This window comes from Lissotriton vulgaris, chromosome 11 (genome assembly GCF_964263255.1).
Source record: "Lissotriton vulgaris chromosome 11, aLisVul1.2, whole genome shotgun sequence".
In the NCBI taxonomy this organism is placed as follows: Eukaryota; Metazoa; Chordata; class Amphibia; order Caudata; family Salamandridae; genus Lissotriton; species Lissotriton vulgaris.
The window spans coordinates 969,094,716-969,108,072 of NC_141699.1; the positions used below are offsets into that span (position 1 = coordinate 969,094,716).

The 13,357-nt window shown below is 42.3% G+C and overlaps 1 protein-coding gene across 1 annotated transcript in view; it reads left to right on the top strand.

Annotated features, from left to right (window-relative positions):
* The window catches only part of ERICH6 (glutamate rich 6), a 305,679-nt gene that overhangs the window by 93,899 nt on the left and 198,423 nt on the right, over nt 1–13,357 (top strand). Inside the window, exons 4-5 of the mRNA XM_086944146.1 lie at nt 11,048–11,106; nt 11,190–11,315. Of these exons, the coding sequence (XP_086800272.1) occupies nt 11,048–11,106; nt 11,190–11,315 (185 nt within the window). The remainder of the gene's footprint in view (nt 1–11,047; nt 11,107–11,189; nt 11,316–13,357) is intronic.

The following is a 13,357-nucleotide window of genomic DNA, read 5'->3' on the forward strand; positions in this document are numbered from 1 at the left end:
CAAGTCCTCATAAAAATCCAATTTTTCTTTTCCATTACCATTATCTTGGTCTCGTCCAAGTTGACCATAAGTCTTTTACTTAGGCAGAAGTCGTAGAAGTTATCCAGTTTCTTTTGCAGTCCCCCTTCTGCCATGTCCACTATTACCAAACCATCAGTGTATAGTAGGCCCATCTATATTGGGGGAAAGGCCACTCCTTATTTAATGTATTTGGTAAGTTGGACAAGAATAAAGAGAATAATAGGGGAGCCAGGACATAACCCTTTCGTAGGCCATTTTTTATCTGTATTCTCTTTGATAGGGTCCCTCAGGTATCTAAGATCACTTGGGCCCAATTCTGGCTATGTAGATCCTGAATAGGAGAGAGCAGCACCTTGTTAATGCCGAGCCGCCTCAGAAAATCCCACAGCAGTTTATGGTCAACCAGGTCGAAGGTGGTACGGAAATCAACAAAATAATCAGCCCTTCAACTCAATTAACTTCTTTGTCATTGCAAATAAACTAAAGCAATGTTTTATTGATAAGTGGCCTACCTTAAAACCACCTTGCTCAATAGGGATTAAGTTGTTTTGTTCCACCCACATTTTTATTAGGCATAGCGATACTTTTGAGAATACTTTCTCTCTAACATCCAGGATGTTAGGTGGTAATTTTTGGGTTTCATGGCATCATCTTTCTGATATATTGGCCTAATTATTGCACTTATCCAACTCCCTGGGAAACACCCAGAGGCCATGGCCTTTTGAAAGATAGCATGATGCTACCATATAGATCACTCAAATGATTGACCCAGTGATCCTCTCCAACCTGATACCTCATTTTCCCTGCTCGTTGCCATCACACACTAACTGCCAGAACTTCCTGATATTATTTGTACCTATCGCTTCAAGCATAGTTTGACCATTTCTATTTTTAAACTCCATTTTCCTATACCTCAGCTTATGTTTGTATTTGAGTTTTACCAAGCAGAGCTTGCCATATATTTTTGGGTCGTGCTTTTTCCTAAGCCATCTCTCCCATTTTTGTACCCTTAATTTTAACCTCCTACAATTCTCATTAAACCAGCCATTTCTCACCCCCTCCACCAAGGAAAAGTGCCAGTCATTAATAAAAACATAATCAATTTGGCAGAACTGATTGCCTACCCAAAAAGTCTGGCCCGCGGGCCATCTGGATCGACATGTCGATTTACAGTGAACAATTATATGGACCCTAGGAAGTTCACTAGGGCTTCATCCTGTTCTCAGCAACATGATCTATAGAAAATAGCCTGTGGTACCTGTGTGGGGCTAACACATCTTTGTACATCTTATTGCTGGAGGATGGAACTAACTTATGATTGAAATCCCCTAAAATCATTTTCATCTGAGTTGCTTTGCTTACAGAATGTATGCAGGTCTTTTTCTAACAGTCCCAGCTGTGCCACATAATTTGCTGTATCCCATGGTTGGATACATATGTCAATTACAATTATATATCTTTTTACCTGAGGTCCATGGTAGATCTCAACCTGACTGGCCAACAACCATTGATTTTAACCTTCAACATGGCTACTTTATTGGCTATTTTTCTAGAAACTATGGTAAGCAGGCTGCCCAAGGGCTGTCCTAGACCCAATCGCCTAGGTGTCTTAAAAAGCATTAAAAATGCATATAATGGTTCGGGTGCTTTGCACAGCCAAATCTCCTGTAAACACATAATTTCTTACCTTCCCAACATTTCGTCCTGTAAACACATCATTTCGTACCTTCCCAACACTTCTTTGAAACTGTTTTGGGTTAGATGTTTCCTATAACCCCCTATGTTCCAAGACAACGCTGATAAGCTGTGCAAAGTCTCTGATCCCTAGTCCAGATCATACAGCCCCCCCTTCAACTATCTTCACAACAATACTGAACCAGATATGCACTCAAATCGGTTTCTCAGCTGTAGTCCATTTTTTCTGCTTGCTATGGTTACTCGTAGGCCACCTTCACTTAAATCAGTAAATGTTCTTCTATGCTGGACCCCTTGTGAGCAGCTCCTTACTCAATCTATGCTTAGGCCTGCATGGCAAGTCAGGGCCCTATGGCCCCTCCCTGACTCTATCTCCAACTCATCCGTCTGTACCAGTCTTATACCCTCCTTCTCTAGTTCTTCCTCTGCCCTCACCACCATCTGTTTTACCCATTCTCAGTAAAAAAGGGCCTTTGTCACCTCCTTTACCTCTCAGTTTGTTGTTAACTCTATTTGCCTAATATTACCGGTTGCAATACCACATAGGCTAGGATATTTGCCAGTGATTGCAGTAGATGCGAGTGGTTCAAGGGCTTGGGTTTCCTCTGATGTATTGTACCTGTGCCTCTTTCCCAGGGTTCTAGGTATACCCATAGACTGTTCCCTGTATTATATCCTTCTTAGCTCCCCTTTCTTCTAGTTTCCCTGACTGACATTAAGGATCCACTCTTCCCAGATTGTTCTAGAATGGCCTCTCCCCAGTTGCTTACACTGGTAGCCTCTTCAGTCTGCGTTTCTCTCTATCAATGGCGGCACTATCCCAAACTCTATCTTTTGCAGATTTTCGGGGCTGCATCCTTTTAGCCTGCATCTGGTTACCCCCTCTTCCTGGAACTTTAGTTCTCCACAAGATCCCACTTACCCTCTTTCTTCCTCCCATTTCCCTCTTCTGTCGCAGTTCTGGCCTTGGGACTAATGCTGTCCGTTCCTTCTAACGATATTTTTTACCTCTTTCTTTTTGATCGTCTTCTATATGTTCCCTATTTTTCCTGGTCGGGTATATACTTTCCAGCCCCCCGGTATAATCCCCGTTTTATTACCAACATAGGTTGTCTTGAGATCTATACTGTTGGAAATCTTGTTGTATTTGTGGGGTCTACCTCGCCATCATTTGCAGACGCGTATATGTCCTTGTCTTTTTTCTATATCACCGGTCGCAGTAGAGCGGGCGTACAATTATTAATTTTGTTTTAGCTCCTCTCTGATCCCCTGTTGTTGGTTTTCATGAGCTTTCTCCAACCCTTTATTCACCATAAGTCCTTCTAATAGCAGCTGAAGAGTTTTCAGCATTAGAAACATCACCCCTAACAATGATGAGGAGGGAGTTGATGTTATACTAAGCCCAGAGAGTTCTGGGAAGTAACAGAGGGGGAGGAATACTACAGAGGATTATCCCTTCCTACCTCTTCCAGTGGTCTGTTCCCCCTCTTTCTGTTCCCTCCAACTCTGGCCCTCCCACCTCTTGAGATGGGACCGCACTATCCTCCCTGAGGCTATTAACCACAAAAAGAGAGAAGCAGGGTGATGAGGACAACCTTGGGTAAGGAAAAAGCATCTCCACCCCAATATCTTTACCTAATTCTCCCCCCAGAACAAGATCCAAGCCTGGTACTGATTCCAGAATGATAGTCACTTGTTACATTCCTCTGGCCCCTTCTAAGTTCTCCACTAAGTGGTTTTGTCGATGATATGGATTGACCGTGAGTATCAGGTTTCCTTTCAAAATACTTCCATACAAACTCCTTTATGGATTGTCCCAGGGGCATCATGCCGGCTTCTAACATAGGGTACACCAGGATACCTGTGAGGTCTTCCTCCCCTGGTATACTGAGAGTCCTATTTCCTTCTAGAGAACCAATAATGGTGCTCCCCGCAGAATCACTATATTGGGACTCCAGGGGCGTGTTTCTTTTACTGAAATGTCTCTCCGCCCCTCTTTTGGCCAGTGCATGTCTTCGTTTTGCTCTGTGGCATTTTTCCCTTTAGAGTCCTTGGAACAATCAATCAACTGCTACCTTGAAATGAACAGTCTGGTTTAAGCAAAAGAGTGATATAAAACTCAGTCGTATCTCTACCTCTGCTTCAGTACTACCGCCGTTTCCAGTTGACTCAATATAACATGGTCAGCTTCGCATTGTATTTTCAGCGATTTCGATTTCTAGTGCTTCCTCTCTTCATTTAAATATCGCAGCTTTACCCGCCTCCAATCAACCCCCAACCCTGATTAGCCACTCGGCCATACACTCTGACCCCCTATCTCCTCAGGGGATGAGCATGGTAGCAGTGGCCATCAGAGGGAAACCTGGGTGGGACAAAAGGGCGATGGGTTGATGTGGCGAGCACCACTCCAAAACCAGTTCTCAGGAGATGTGCAGCTGTGCAGCAATGCTGCCTCCAAGGACAGGGTCCAAGGGCAGCTTCAGCCTCCAATGTATAAATTCACCAAGGGCAGTCTTAGAAGCACAAATGCCCATGTTGGCGGATTACACCACGTCAAGCATTGTCACTACCAACAAGCCTCATTGGCTGTGGACGAATGGGATCACTTGTAGCTGCGTTTCAATGTTTTCAGCGTCCCTTTGTCCTCAGTGAGCAGCAGGACGACAGGAAGCAGGCATGCTCACCGTGTGGACGCAGGCGAGAATGAGCATGGCAGCGGTCACAAGCACCTCAGAGGTGCTAGAGTTTTGCCGGATTTGCAATTGTATTCAATTACTCAATTAATATTCTTGAGGGGGTAGCTCCACTCATTTTCTTTGTCCTGATCCGTGCTGGTGACAGCATTGCTAAGTTTCTAGGGTGCAATTGTGGAACTCAGCATTGAAGTCCACTTACCATTCTATCTAGATGAAATCTAGTGGCTGGGATCAAAGTTGGGTCCTTCGTGTTTGTTCTATGCAGACGTTATGTACTTTGTTTTTGCAGTACGCACCTTTAACATCATAAAGAGCAGAGAATGAAGCTTCTTTACAGTTGCCATTGATGATCCTGTTGTTAGGTTGAATCTTATTTGATCATAAACGTCTTTATGTTTTAAAATGATGAGTGCAAGATGGTGGACAATATCTGCCTACAGAAAAACAACGAGGGCAGAAGAACAGCCGTTCCTTCTCTTCTTCTTCCTCTCTCACCTTCCTTTGTCTTCAGTTGCTGGCTGTGGTCAATGAACAAGTTTTGCCCCCAGGCCTATGATGATTTATGCCTCCTTGGAATCATGTAGGTACCACACTGCATTATGGAAGCAGACCAAAGTCTAACCTTCATAGAAAATCCTTAAATTGTTCAAAATTACAAACTTTCTCTGCTGCAACCCAATTGCCTATAACCATGAATATAAGCTAGAGTCACAGCTTATTGAAGAAATTCATTGAAACAGACATTAGGGTGGTGCTTCATAACACCTGCTTACAGTGGAGCAAACCCATGGGGAGTCCCCCTTTGGTGGATCTTCAATAGAGGAGTTGAACTTGATACATCACCACAGCATAAATGATAGAAGGGTGTAGTTTTTCTGCATTCATATTGGCTCACTTGTATTGCTGGACCGAGTATTTTTACTGTCTTGACTGCCATGTTGTGTAGATTGTACAAGTCTTTTATGTTTCCAAGCCTGACCTCTGATCCCTGGGATGATAAAAGAAACATGAACACTTAAAAGAAATTCTGAATTAAACTGGCCCCAAGAATACATGATTTCTGCAAGGACTGACAAAGAAAGCCTATGTATGTCAGGAATTTTGGTTCTTTACCTTAAGCACATTATCTCTACTTTTTGTACTTTACTTCGTCAGTGACCTGCTCACACTTGGTATCTTCCATGAGTCATGATTCCTAGTATCCGGTACATCAAATGTGTTCTCTGTGAAGAACTTCTTTTCACCTCTGTAGTTATCAATGTCCTTTGATATCTGGAAAACACAAGTGCAAGTTTAAAAAAAATATTCTACTTTTCCTTTGGATAAGCTTGAGGGTAGAACAGTCCCAAAAAGAACCTATGTTTTTTGGTTCCATACATGGCCATTACACCCCATCTAATCGCTATGAGCTACCTTCTCTTATCTTAGAACTTAGCCCTGCCCTTTAACATTCAGCTAACACAGAATCAAAGTAGAATTTTTCATTTAATTTTTATTTCTCAGAGAAAACTTGAAACAAAAGCTTACACAACTCTGTTTTATCTTCATAGATTATAAAAAGAAAAGGATTGGTCCTTGCGATAACGTTGAGGAAATTAAAATCCAAGCTGACAGGCCTGAGGCTCTCTCTTGAACAAGCAACAATCCTGCCCACCATTAAATATGGCAGTGAAGCTCAAAGAGGAAGAGACTCACACACCCTGGACAGCACATTAATCGGGGCGTACAAATTATGTTCAACATTCCAACATAAGCCGCCACAGCACAGATCCGGCTAGAATTTGGACTCACAAAACAACAGCTAGCAAGACAGAGGGCTCCATAACCTGCAGGCACAAAATAATGAACTCCTCCCCAAACAGCCTAAACTACCTACTCTGGCAAGAGCTCCAGCTCAGAAAAGCATCACCAGCAAGGACATTCCTATATGACTGTCTCACTAGTATCAGACTGCACTCAGGTCTGGAAAGTCCCAACTACACATCCAAGCTTAAAAAAAGGTGCAGAAATCAATAAAGAGCATGTCCCTAGTAGAAGACAAAGTCACCTTTGCGTTGAGAAAACACGCTTGGAAAGCAATCAATGGCTACACATCTCTCAGTCACAGCCATACTTATGGCTAAGATATTCCAGGATCATCAAGGAGAGATTCCTGAAACATCGACTAGGAAACCTGCCAGCTATCTAACACCTTCACGATGGCTGAGGGGGCAAATGCCCTTACCCTGCCGCCTGTGCGGCAGTGGAACTGAGGACATGGCACACCTAATCTGCACAAGTGCCCGCCTGATAGGGGAGAGGTCTCGCCTGCTTAAACAGCAGTTCAACCAGCGTGGGACCCGCACGCGGAGACAAGCTGTGATAGCCTGCTTCAAACCAGACTACCCACGGATAAACTGTAAGTTAGTAAAATTTCTAGCGCTGATAGACGACAAGTTTACAAGCGCAGAAAAAACTTCAGGAAAGCCCCTGGATTCCCTTGCCTAATGGGGAAAAGCACATGCATGCAGTACAAAAGCACACCCACATTTGTTTATTCACAGTAATAAACCTCCAACAAACTGCCTCTCCTGAGAGTAGCCAAAAAAAACCAAATCTGTCTTTGGTCAAAGCACAAGAGGACACTGGGTTTATATGGTCCAGCAATTCAGGTAGCACCTTTTTCTATTTGTAAACACTCTAATCTTTTACTAACCTTCGAAAAAAGAGCACATTTCTCATTTAATTTTATCTATTAAGTTCTTTTGTAATGGCCTTAATCAACCAGCCTTTTATTTACTTTCGAAAAACTAGTGGTTTTATTCATATTGTAATGGTTTTAATTACATTTTCACAATAAAGATTACTTACTTACTACTGCTACTACCGTGGGTGCGCTATGGGGTCGTACCTCATTTCAATGAAAGTTCACAATGAACAACTCAAACCTAGCCACCCCATAAGGAGGAAACTCTATTTGGGTGAATTTACAATATGAGAAACCCCCTATTCTTCAAATCCAACAAGAAAATTAAACATATACTAGACAAAGACACACAAAACAGGTACAGATGGGGGTAACAAGGCATAGTTAGAGCTACTAGGATATAAGTGGGTAGAAGTACTGGAGTATAGGTAGGGCAAGATGTATTTGGATATAGGTAGGGTAGGATATTGGCAAGGGCTGAGATTCAATGGCATTATAAAATAAAACTAAAGTTATTTGGTTGGTTGATTTTAAGTTTAAAAATTACACGTGGTGGTTGGAAGGAAAAAAAACTGGAGGAAGTTGGCTCATATAAATATCTGAGGTTCATTATGGATAAGCAGATGTCCGTCAAATCCCACGTGTTATCCATGGGGCACAGGGTCAAGACTGATTGGCATATGGCTGGGTCCAAACTGGGGTGGCTTAGTGGGCAAAAGAAGGATGGATTTAACCCAGATCTTTTGACTGGGGAGAATGTTTGCATTGTCAGCATTCCGTCCATCATTTGTTTGCTGTAACACATCCATTCAGGCTAAGGCACAATCATTAACATGTGGATTTAAAATACTAAAGCAAAAATTGAATTGTCAGACGTTATCCCACTTACCTAAGGTTATGGAGACTTGGCTACTCTTCACTAATTTATGGTACAGAAAATATGCGGGGTTTGGAAATAGATACACTGAACAGGAGTCAAATAAAAGTTTATAGAACCGTATTTAAATTCCAAAATCGGTTTCACCCGCACAAATCCGTTTCGATTTTGGATTAAAAAATCAGACACATCAGTGTGAAAGTGCTTTTATAAAATTGTGTTGGAGACCGCGAGTATCAGAAAGGAAAGCGGTTCTATCAGCAATTTATGCGGGAAGGAAATAGAGGAACAACTGCATAGTACTACAATAAATAGAATCTTGGGGAAGTCATTTAACTCTATCTTTTAAGGATTTAAGCATACAAGAAGCATGTGGAGCAACTATGGGAAAGGCATCTTTTAATCAAGTGGTAAGAACTGCAACACAAATAGCATCAAATCTAATAGATACAAATGATTTTGCAATAAGGAGACATGCCTGGTCAGTAATACATTTGGATTCCAATATAGCCCCTCAAGTGTTTCTGGCAGAAATGTTTTCATTAAGAGCAAAACAATCTGTATCTTAATAGTAACCTCCATTAGAAATTAATTAGTGATGTTTTATATTACAATTGTGACTGTACATGATAATTAAGAAAAAGTAAATAGTGTATGTAAACAATATTACGTTTTTGAAAATCAGCAATTGGAAACTTTAAGCTGTAAATAATTTGTGACATTCATTGTGTATTGTTGTAATTGTTTTAAATAATGAACTACAATACAGATTATTTGTAATGGCATTGTTAGGGGTGGAGATATTAGGATATAGGTAGGAATAGAGGTAAGGGGTATAGAAAAAAGATGGATCATATGGGGAGAAAGATAGCTGTAAAAGGAAAAGTGGAAGCACTCGTGTATAGCTAGGGGTAGTAGCAAAGGAATCAGTGAGTGTGCAGAGGCACTGTATCATATGTAGGCTTAAACATGTTGAGATATAGTAAAGAGTAAAGGTACTAGGTATAAGCTGGGGTATAGTTGCAATAGTATTTGTAGAGGAATGAGGATATTGGGAGGTTTAGATACCTAACAGTATATGCTGGGGTTGGAGAACAAAGAATATAGGCAGTAGGGTGTTGGTGGTTTAGATGTACTAGGATGAAAGAAAGGATAAGATGCAGTACAGCTGGTGTAGATAAACTAGAATAGGTAAGGGTTGAGGTTTTCCTTTCAAATTTGAATAAAACCACGAACGCGATACAGCCACCCTCATCTTAGATATGAACATGATGACTTTGAGTACACATTTGTAGCACAGTACTAACTAAGAGCACTAGGTTGTGGTTAATAGTTGTCGGATAAGACAAGCTCGCACGCAGGAACGGAAACCTGGCAGACAGCATAGAAACATGCAGGCACACTAAAGGTATGGAGGTTACGTCTGAAGTTAGAGTGAACACTGAAATAAAAATAGGTTTGTGTATATAGCGTAGCTTACTGAAGCAAACTCACAGAAGGACCTCATTATGTCTGGCCCCAATAATTCTGACTCCTGCTCAAATCATTGTTTTACACAGGGAGTCAAATTAGGAGTTGTATATACCTTATTAGAACATTGGAATGTTGGGAGCTCCATTGCAGACAATGGAGTGCCCCCTGCTTCTACGGGCCGGTAAAGGCCCACAGAGCAACATTCCAATGTTCTACAAAGGCTTCTAGAAGCTCGAGTGGATTTATATCCCCTCGAGCTTCGCGAACCCTTTGTTTAATTTGTTAGAACATTCTGCCCTATAGTGGCAGAATGTTCTAATAGCCTTATAGCCCTTCGTAGCAGGGCAATACCAGCATTTAATGTCCTGCTGTCTCGTTAAAGTCCCTCGCCTTCGGCTCCGGCCTTTAAGGATTCAGCGGGCCTTTAATAGCCGGTATAGCCCGCTACGGCGGGCTATAAGGCTATATTGCACTGGGTAATTAACATATTCAATAAAGTCAGTCCCACTGTTAAACTTTGACATGTCACCCCTGCTAATGACCCTGCGAATGGGTCATGTATTCTCACCCATGTGTAAACCCCTTTTTTGTCACGGGTTCGAAATACGAGTTGGGAGGTATTTAATGTATCCGATAATTATCTGATGAATGAAATCAGCTCATCCTGCGTTAAATTTTGGTAGGTGAAACTTCCGACTTACTAGGGTAAATGTGAACAGGATTTTACGGTACCATGCAGATTTAGGAGCGTTAAACACCAAAATCCACATGTTGTTCCCCGAAAACTCCTAAAAGGCGCCATTCATCGCACCCGGTAAATAACGTACTCTGGAGTATTGGTATTTATGAGGTGTGAAAAATACCACCTTCCTTCGTAATCAGGGCCTAAGATAAATCAACAAATGGATTGTGGCAGTGGCTTAGCAATTTAAGATATGAATAAAGTCAATTGGTTTATATATTGAATATAAGCTACTGTTAGATGTCTAAATTTAAATTTTACGATATATTTTGAGGAATTTCAGTATATAACTCAATTGCAGAGAGCTTTATTTTCTTTTCACGGGCGCTATAAGGCATCCAGAGGGATAGTGTAAGCTAAAATCATTGATTAAATAAGCCAAATTATTAACATCAATAGAGGGATCTCATTTTTCTGTGCTTTCATCTGAACCCTGTGAGGTTAAAAAAAATAATTTCAAAGAAAAAAAAAACAGAAAACATCATGAAAGTTAATATCCATATCAGCTTCTAGTTAGAACTTCCAAATATTTTGTGTCTGTTGAGGAGTAGAAATATTAGTGCTTTCAGTAAACATACCACGTATGTTCTGATTGCTCTAACTAGTTAACTAGGTTTGCAGGAAAGTGGGTAGTAGTATTATCTGTATTGCACTCTTCAAGTATTTCTTTCTAGCTAGTTTCAAATGTGTTACCTTTTAGTGCAGAAATATTTGAAGGAGGCCAAAAAAGTGCATAGTTAGGAGCCGTCAGAAAATGTTAAACAATAGAAGCTGTTTTTTTAAATGTTTGTAATATTGAAAATTAAAGTTATCTAATAATAGTGTAACTTTGTCTTTTCATGACCCATCATACACAGATGTGTTTTCAACTCTGGTGGAAGACCTTGGAGACTTGAGTGTTTTGTGTGAGATGGAGGTATGAACAAACAAATTGTGTTTGGATCTTTGATTTTCATGAGCCCAACACATGTAAAGCCACTTTGTTTTTATTCATTTTAGCTGAATGATGAATTCTTAAAGATTTTTGAAGACTCCACACAAACGATTCCCAAAGTTGGACCGCCTACTATTCTAGCATACAAACCAGAGTCTTCAGAAAGAAGCAGGGATTTTTCAAAGATACAGGTACAGTTTATATAAATACATTTACAGCAATGTTTCATAGTAGGTATGAAATTACTTGATGAGGCAACTATTTCTTGGCCACAATCTTTAATGCCTATGAAAAGTATATTTCATAATTCCATGTCCAGACCGGAGGCTCATATTACGGCTTCTTCCTTAGCTTCATTTTAACAGCAGCCATTTAAAAATGCAACAAAATTACTTTTCCCATGAACAGCAGGAAAAGAGTCCAAGTCCATAAGTCCATCATCTCTGCCTGTAGCCTGGTCCCAACGTGGTCCTTGCTCTTTGTTCACTTCTCCTCTTTCTTAGCTGCTCAGCAGCAAGTTAAGTAATTTATTTCTCTTTTCCAGGGTGTTTATTATGGTTATTGAGAGCGTATGACGATATGTCCTCTCAGTCGCGGGACGCTTTTGCGTGCCTTACACAATGTCCCCCCTCCCCTAAAGCGGAAGTGTGACTCTTTGGTGGACATAGATGCCTTTCCATACCAAAAGCAAGCATTTTTGGGTAAGTCCCCGCAACAGGACCCGGTTGGTGTAGGAAAGTGCCCCTTTTTGCATGTTTACTCCCCCACTTTTTGCCTGACACATGATGCACTTTGACTTGGTGCGCCCTGGTTCCCTGCCTATAAGGGTCCCAGGGCCTGTGTTCTTTCCCAAAGCTGTACCTTTGTACACACAATTGGCACACCCCTGACCATAGTTAAGCGTCTTGTAAAAGGCACCTTGGGTCCCGAGTGCACTGTGACCAGGAAAGGCTTCAAGGGGCCGCTGCACATATTTTGCCACCCTTAGAGGCCCTGTACCTTAACACCCACATACTGCCATTGCAGGCTGCTTGTTTTGGTACCGAGAAAAGTGAAAAGTCGACATGGCACACATCCCTGTGTGCCTTGCGTGTAACCCGCTGCCTGCGGCCTAGGTAAGTCACCGCACTAGCAGGGTGCACTAGACCCTAGGTAAGGGTACAGATGCATGGAGCACTGTACCCCTACAGTGTCTAAGTCCATTCTTAGACATTGTAAGTGCAGTAAAGCCTTAAAGAGTATATGGTCTGGGAGTTGGTCATTATTACATCTCCATTAGGGCTTTACTGAAATCTAGGAAGTTTGGTATCAAACTTCTCAGCACATTAAACTAACACTTATGCCAGTGTAGGATTTAATGTAAAATGCACTCAGAGGGCATCTTAGAGGTGCCCACCGAAAAACGACCAACCCTGGTGTGGTTCCTGAATGGCTACTCGCCATTTGCCACAACCAGACTGGTTTCTGGACCCCTTGGTAGAGGGCCTCCGCTCTCTGGGTCCAAAAACAAAGCCCATCCTGGGTAGAGGTGTCATGCCTCCTCCTCCAGGATGGGCTGGGTCCACGAAGAGAAAGCTTCAAAGCCAGAAGGCTTTGAAAGCTGTCCCTACCTTTTGCTGCTCCCACCACTAGCTTTCACTGGTGCTGCCCCCCACCTTGAGCGGGAAAACCGGGGGGAGAACTGAGTGAGGAAAAGAGGTGTACCCACCTGTGCCAACCCCACGCCTCAGGTTGGGGAGGTGAGGGAAGCATTAGTCTCAGTCCCTGCCATCGTCAAGATGGGGGGACACAGCCAATTTTAAAGAGAGGCTTATGCCCTCTCTCCCACTAGAGGGTGGCCAATTAGGAGGTGTACTCTCCCAAAGGAAAGGACCAATTGGGCCCAACCTGCACACCCCTACATTTAGTATTTGGGGACAACCCTGAACCTTACCTCCTCAGATTCGGAGAAGAAAGAAGAAGGACCGAAAAGCTGTGCTGACCCAAGAAGAAGACACTAACTGCCTTAGCCCCATCCCTACTAGCCTTTCCCGACTTCCACCTGCCTACAGCAGACACCAAAGCATGTCCTGCAGCCAGAAGCCCCCAGAGCCCAGAAGACCTGCCCTGCACTCAACTTAAAGACTCTGTCTCCCCTGAGCTCCGGATTTGCTCAGCAAAGACTCACAAGACCAAGACTCTGATCCAGGCAGCTCCATTCTTCAGCACCACTCTGCGTCCGACGTCCATGGGC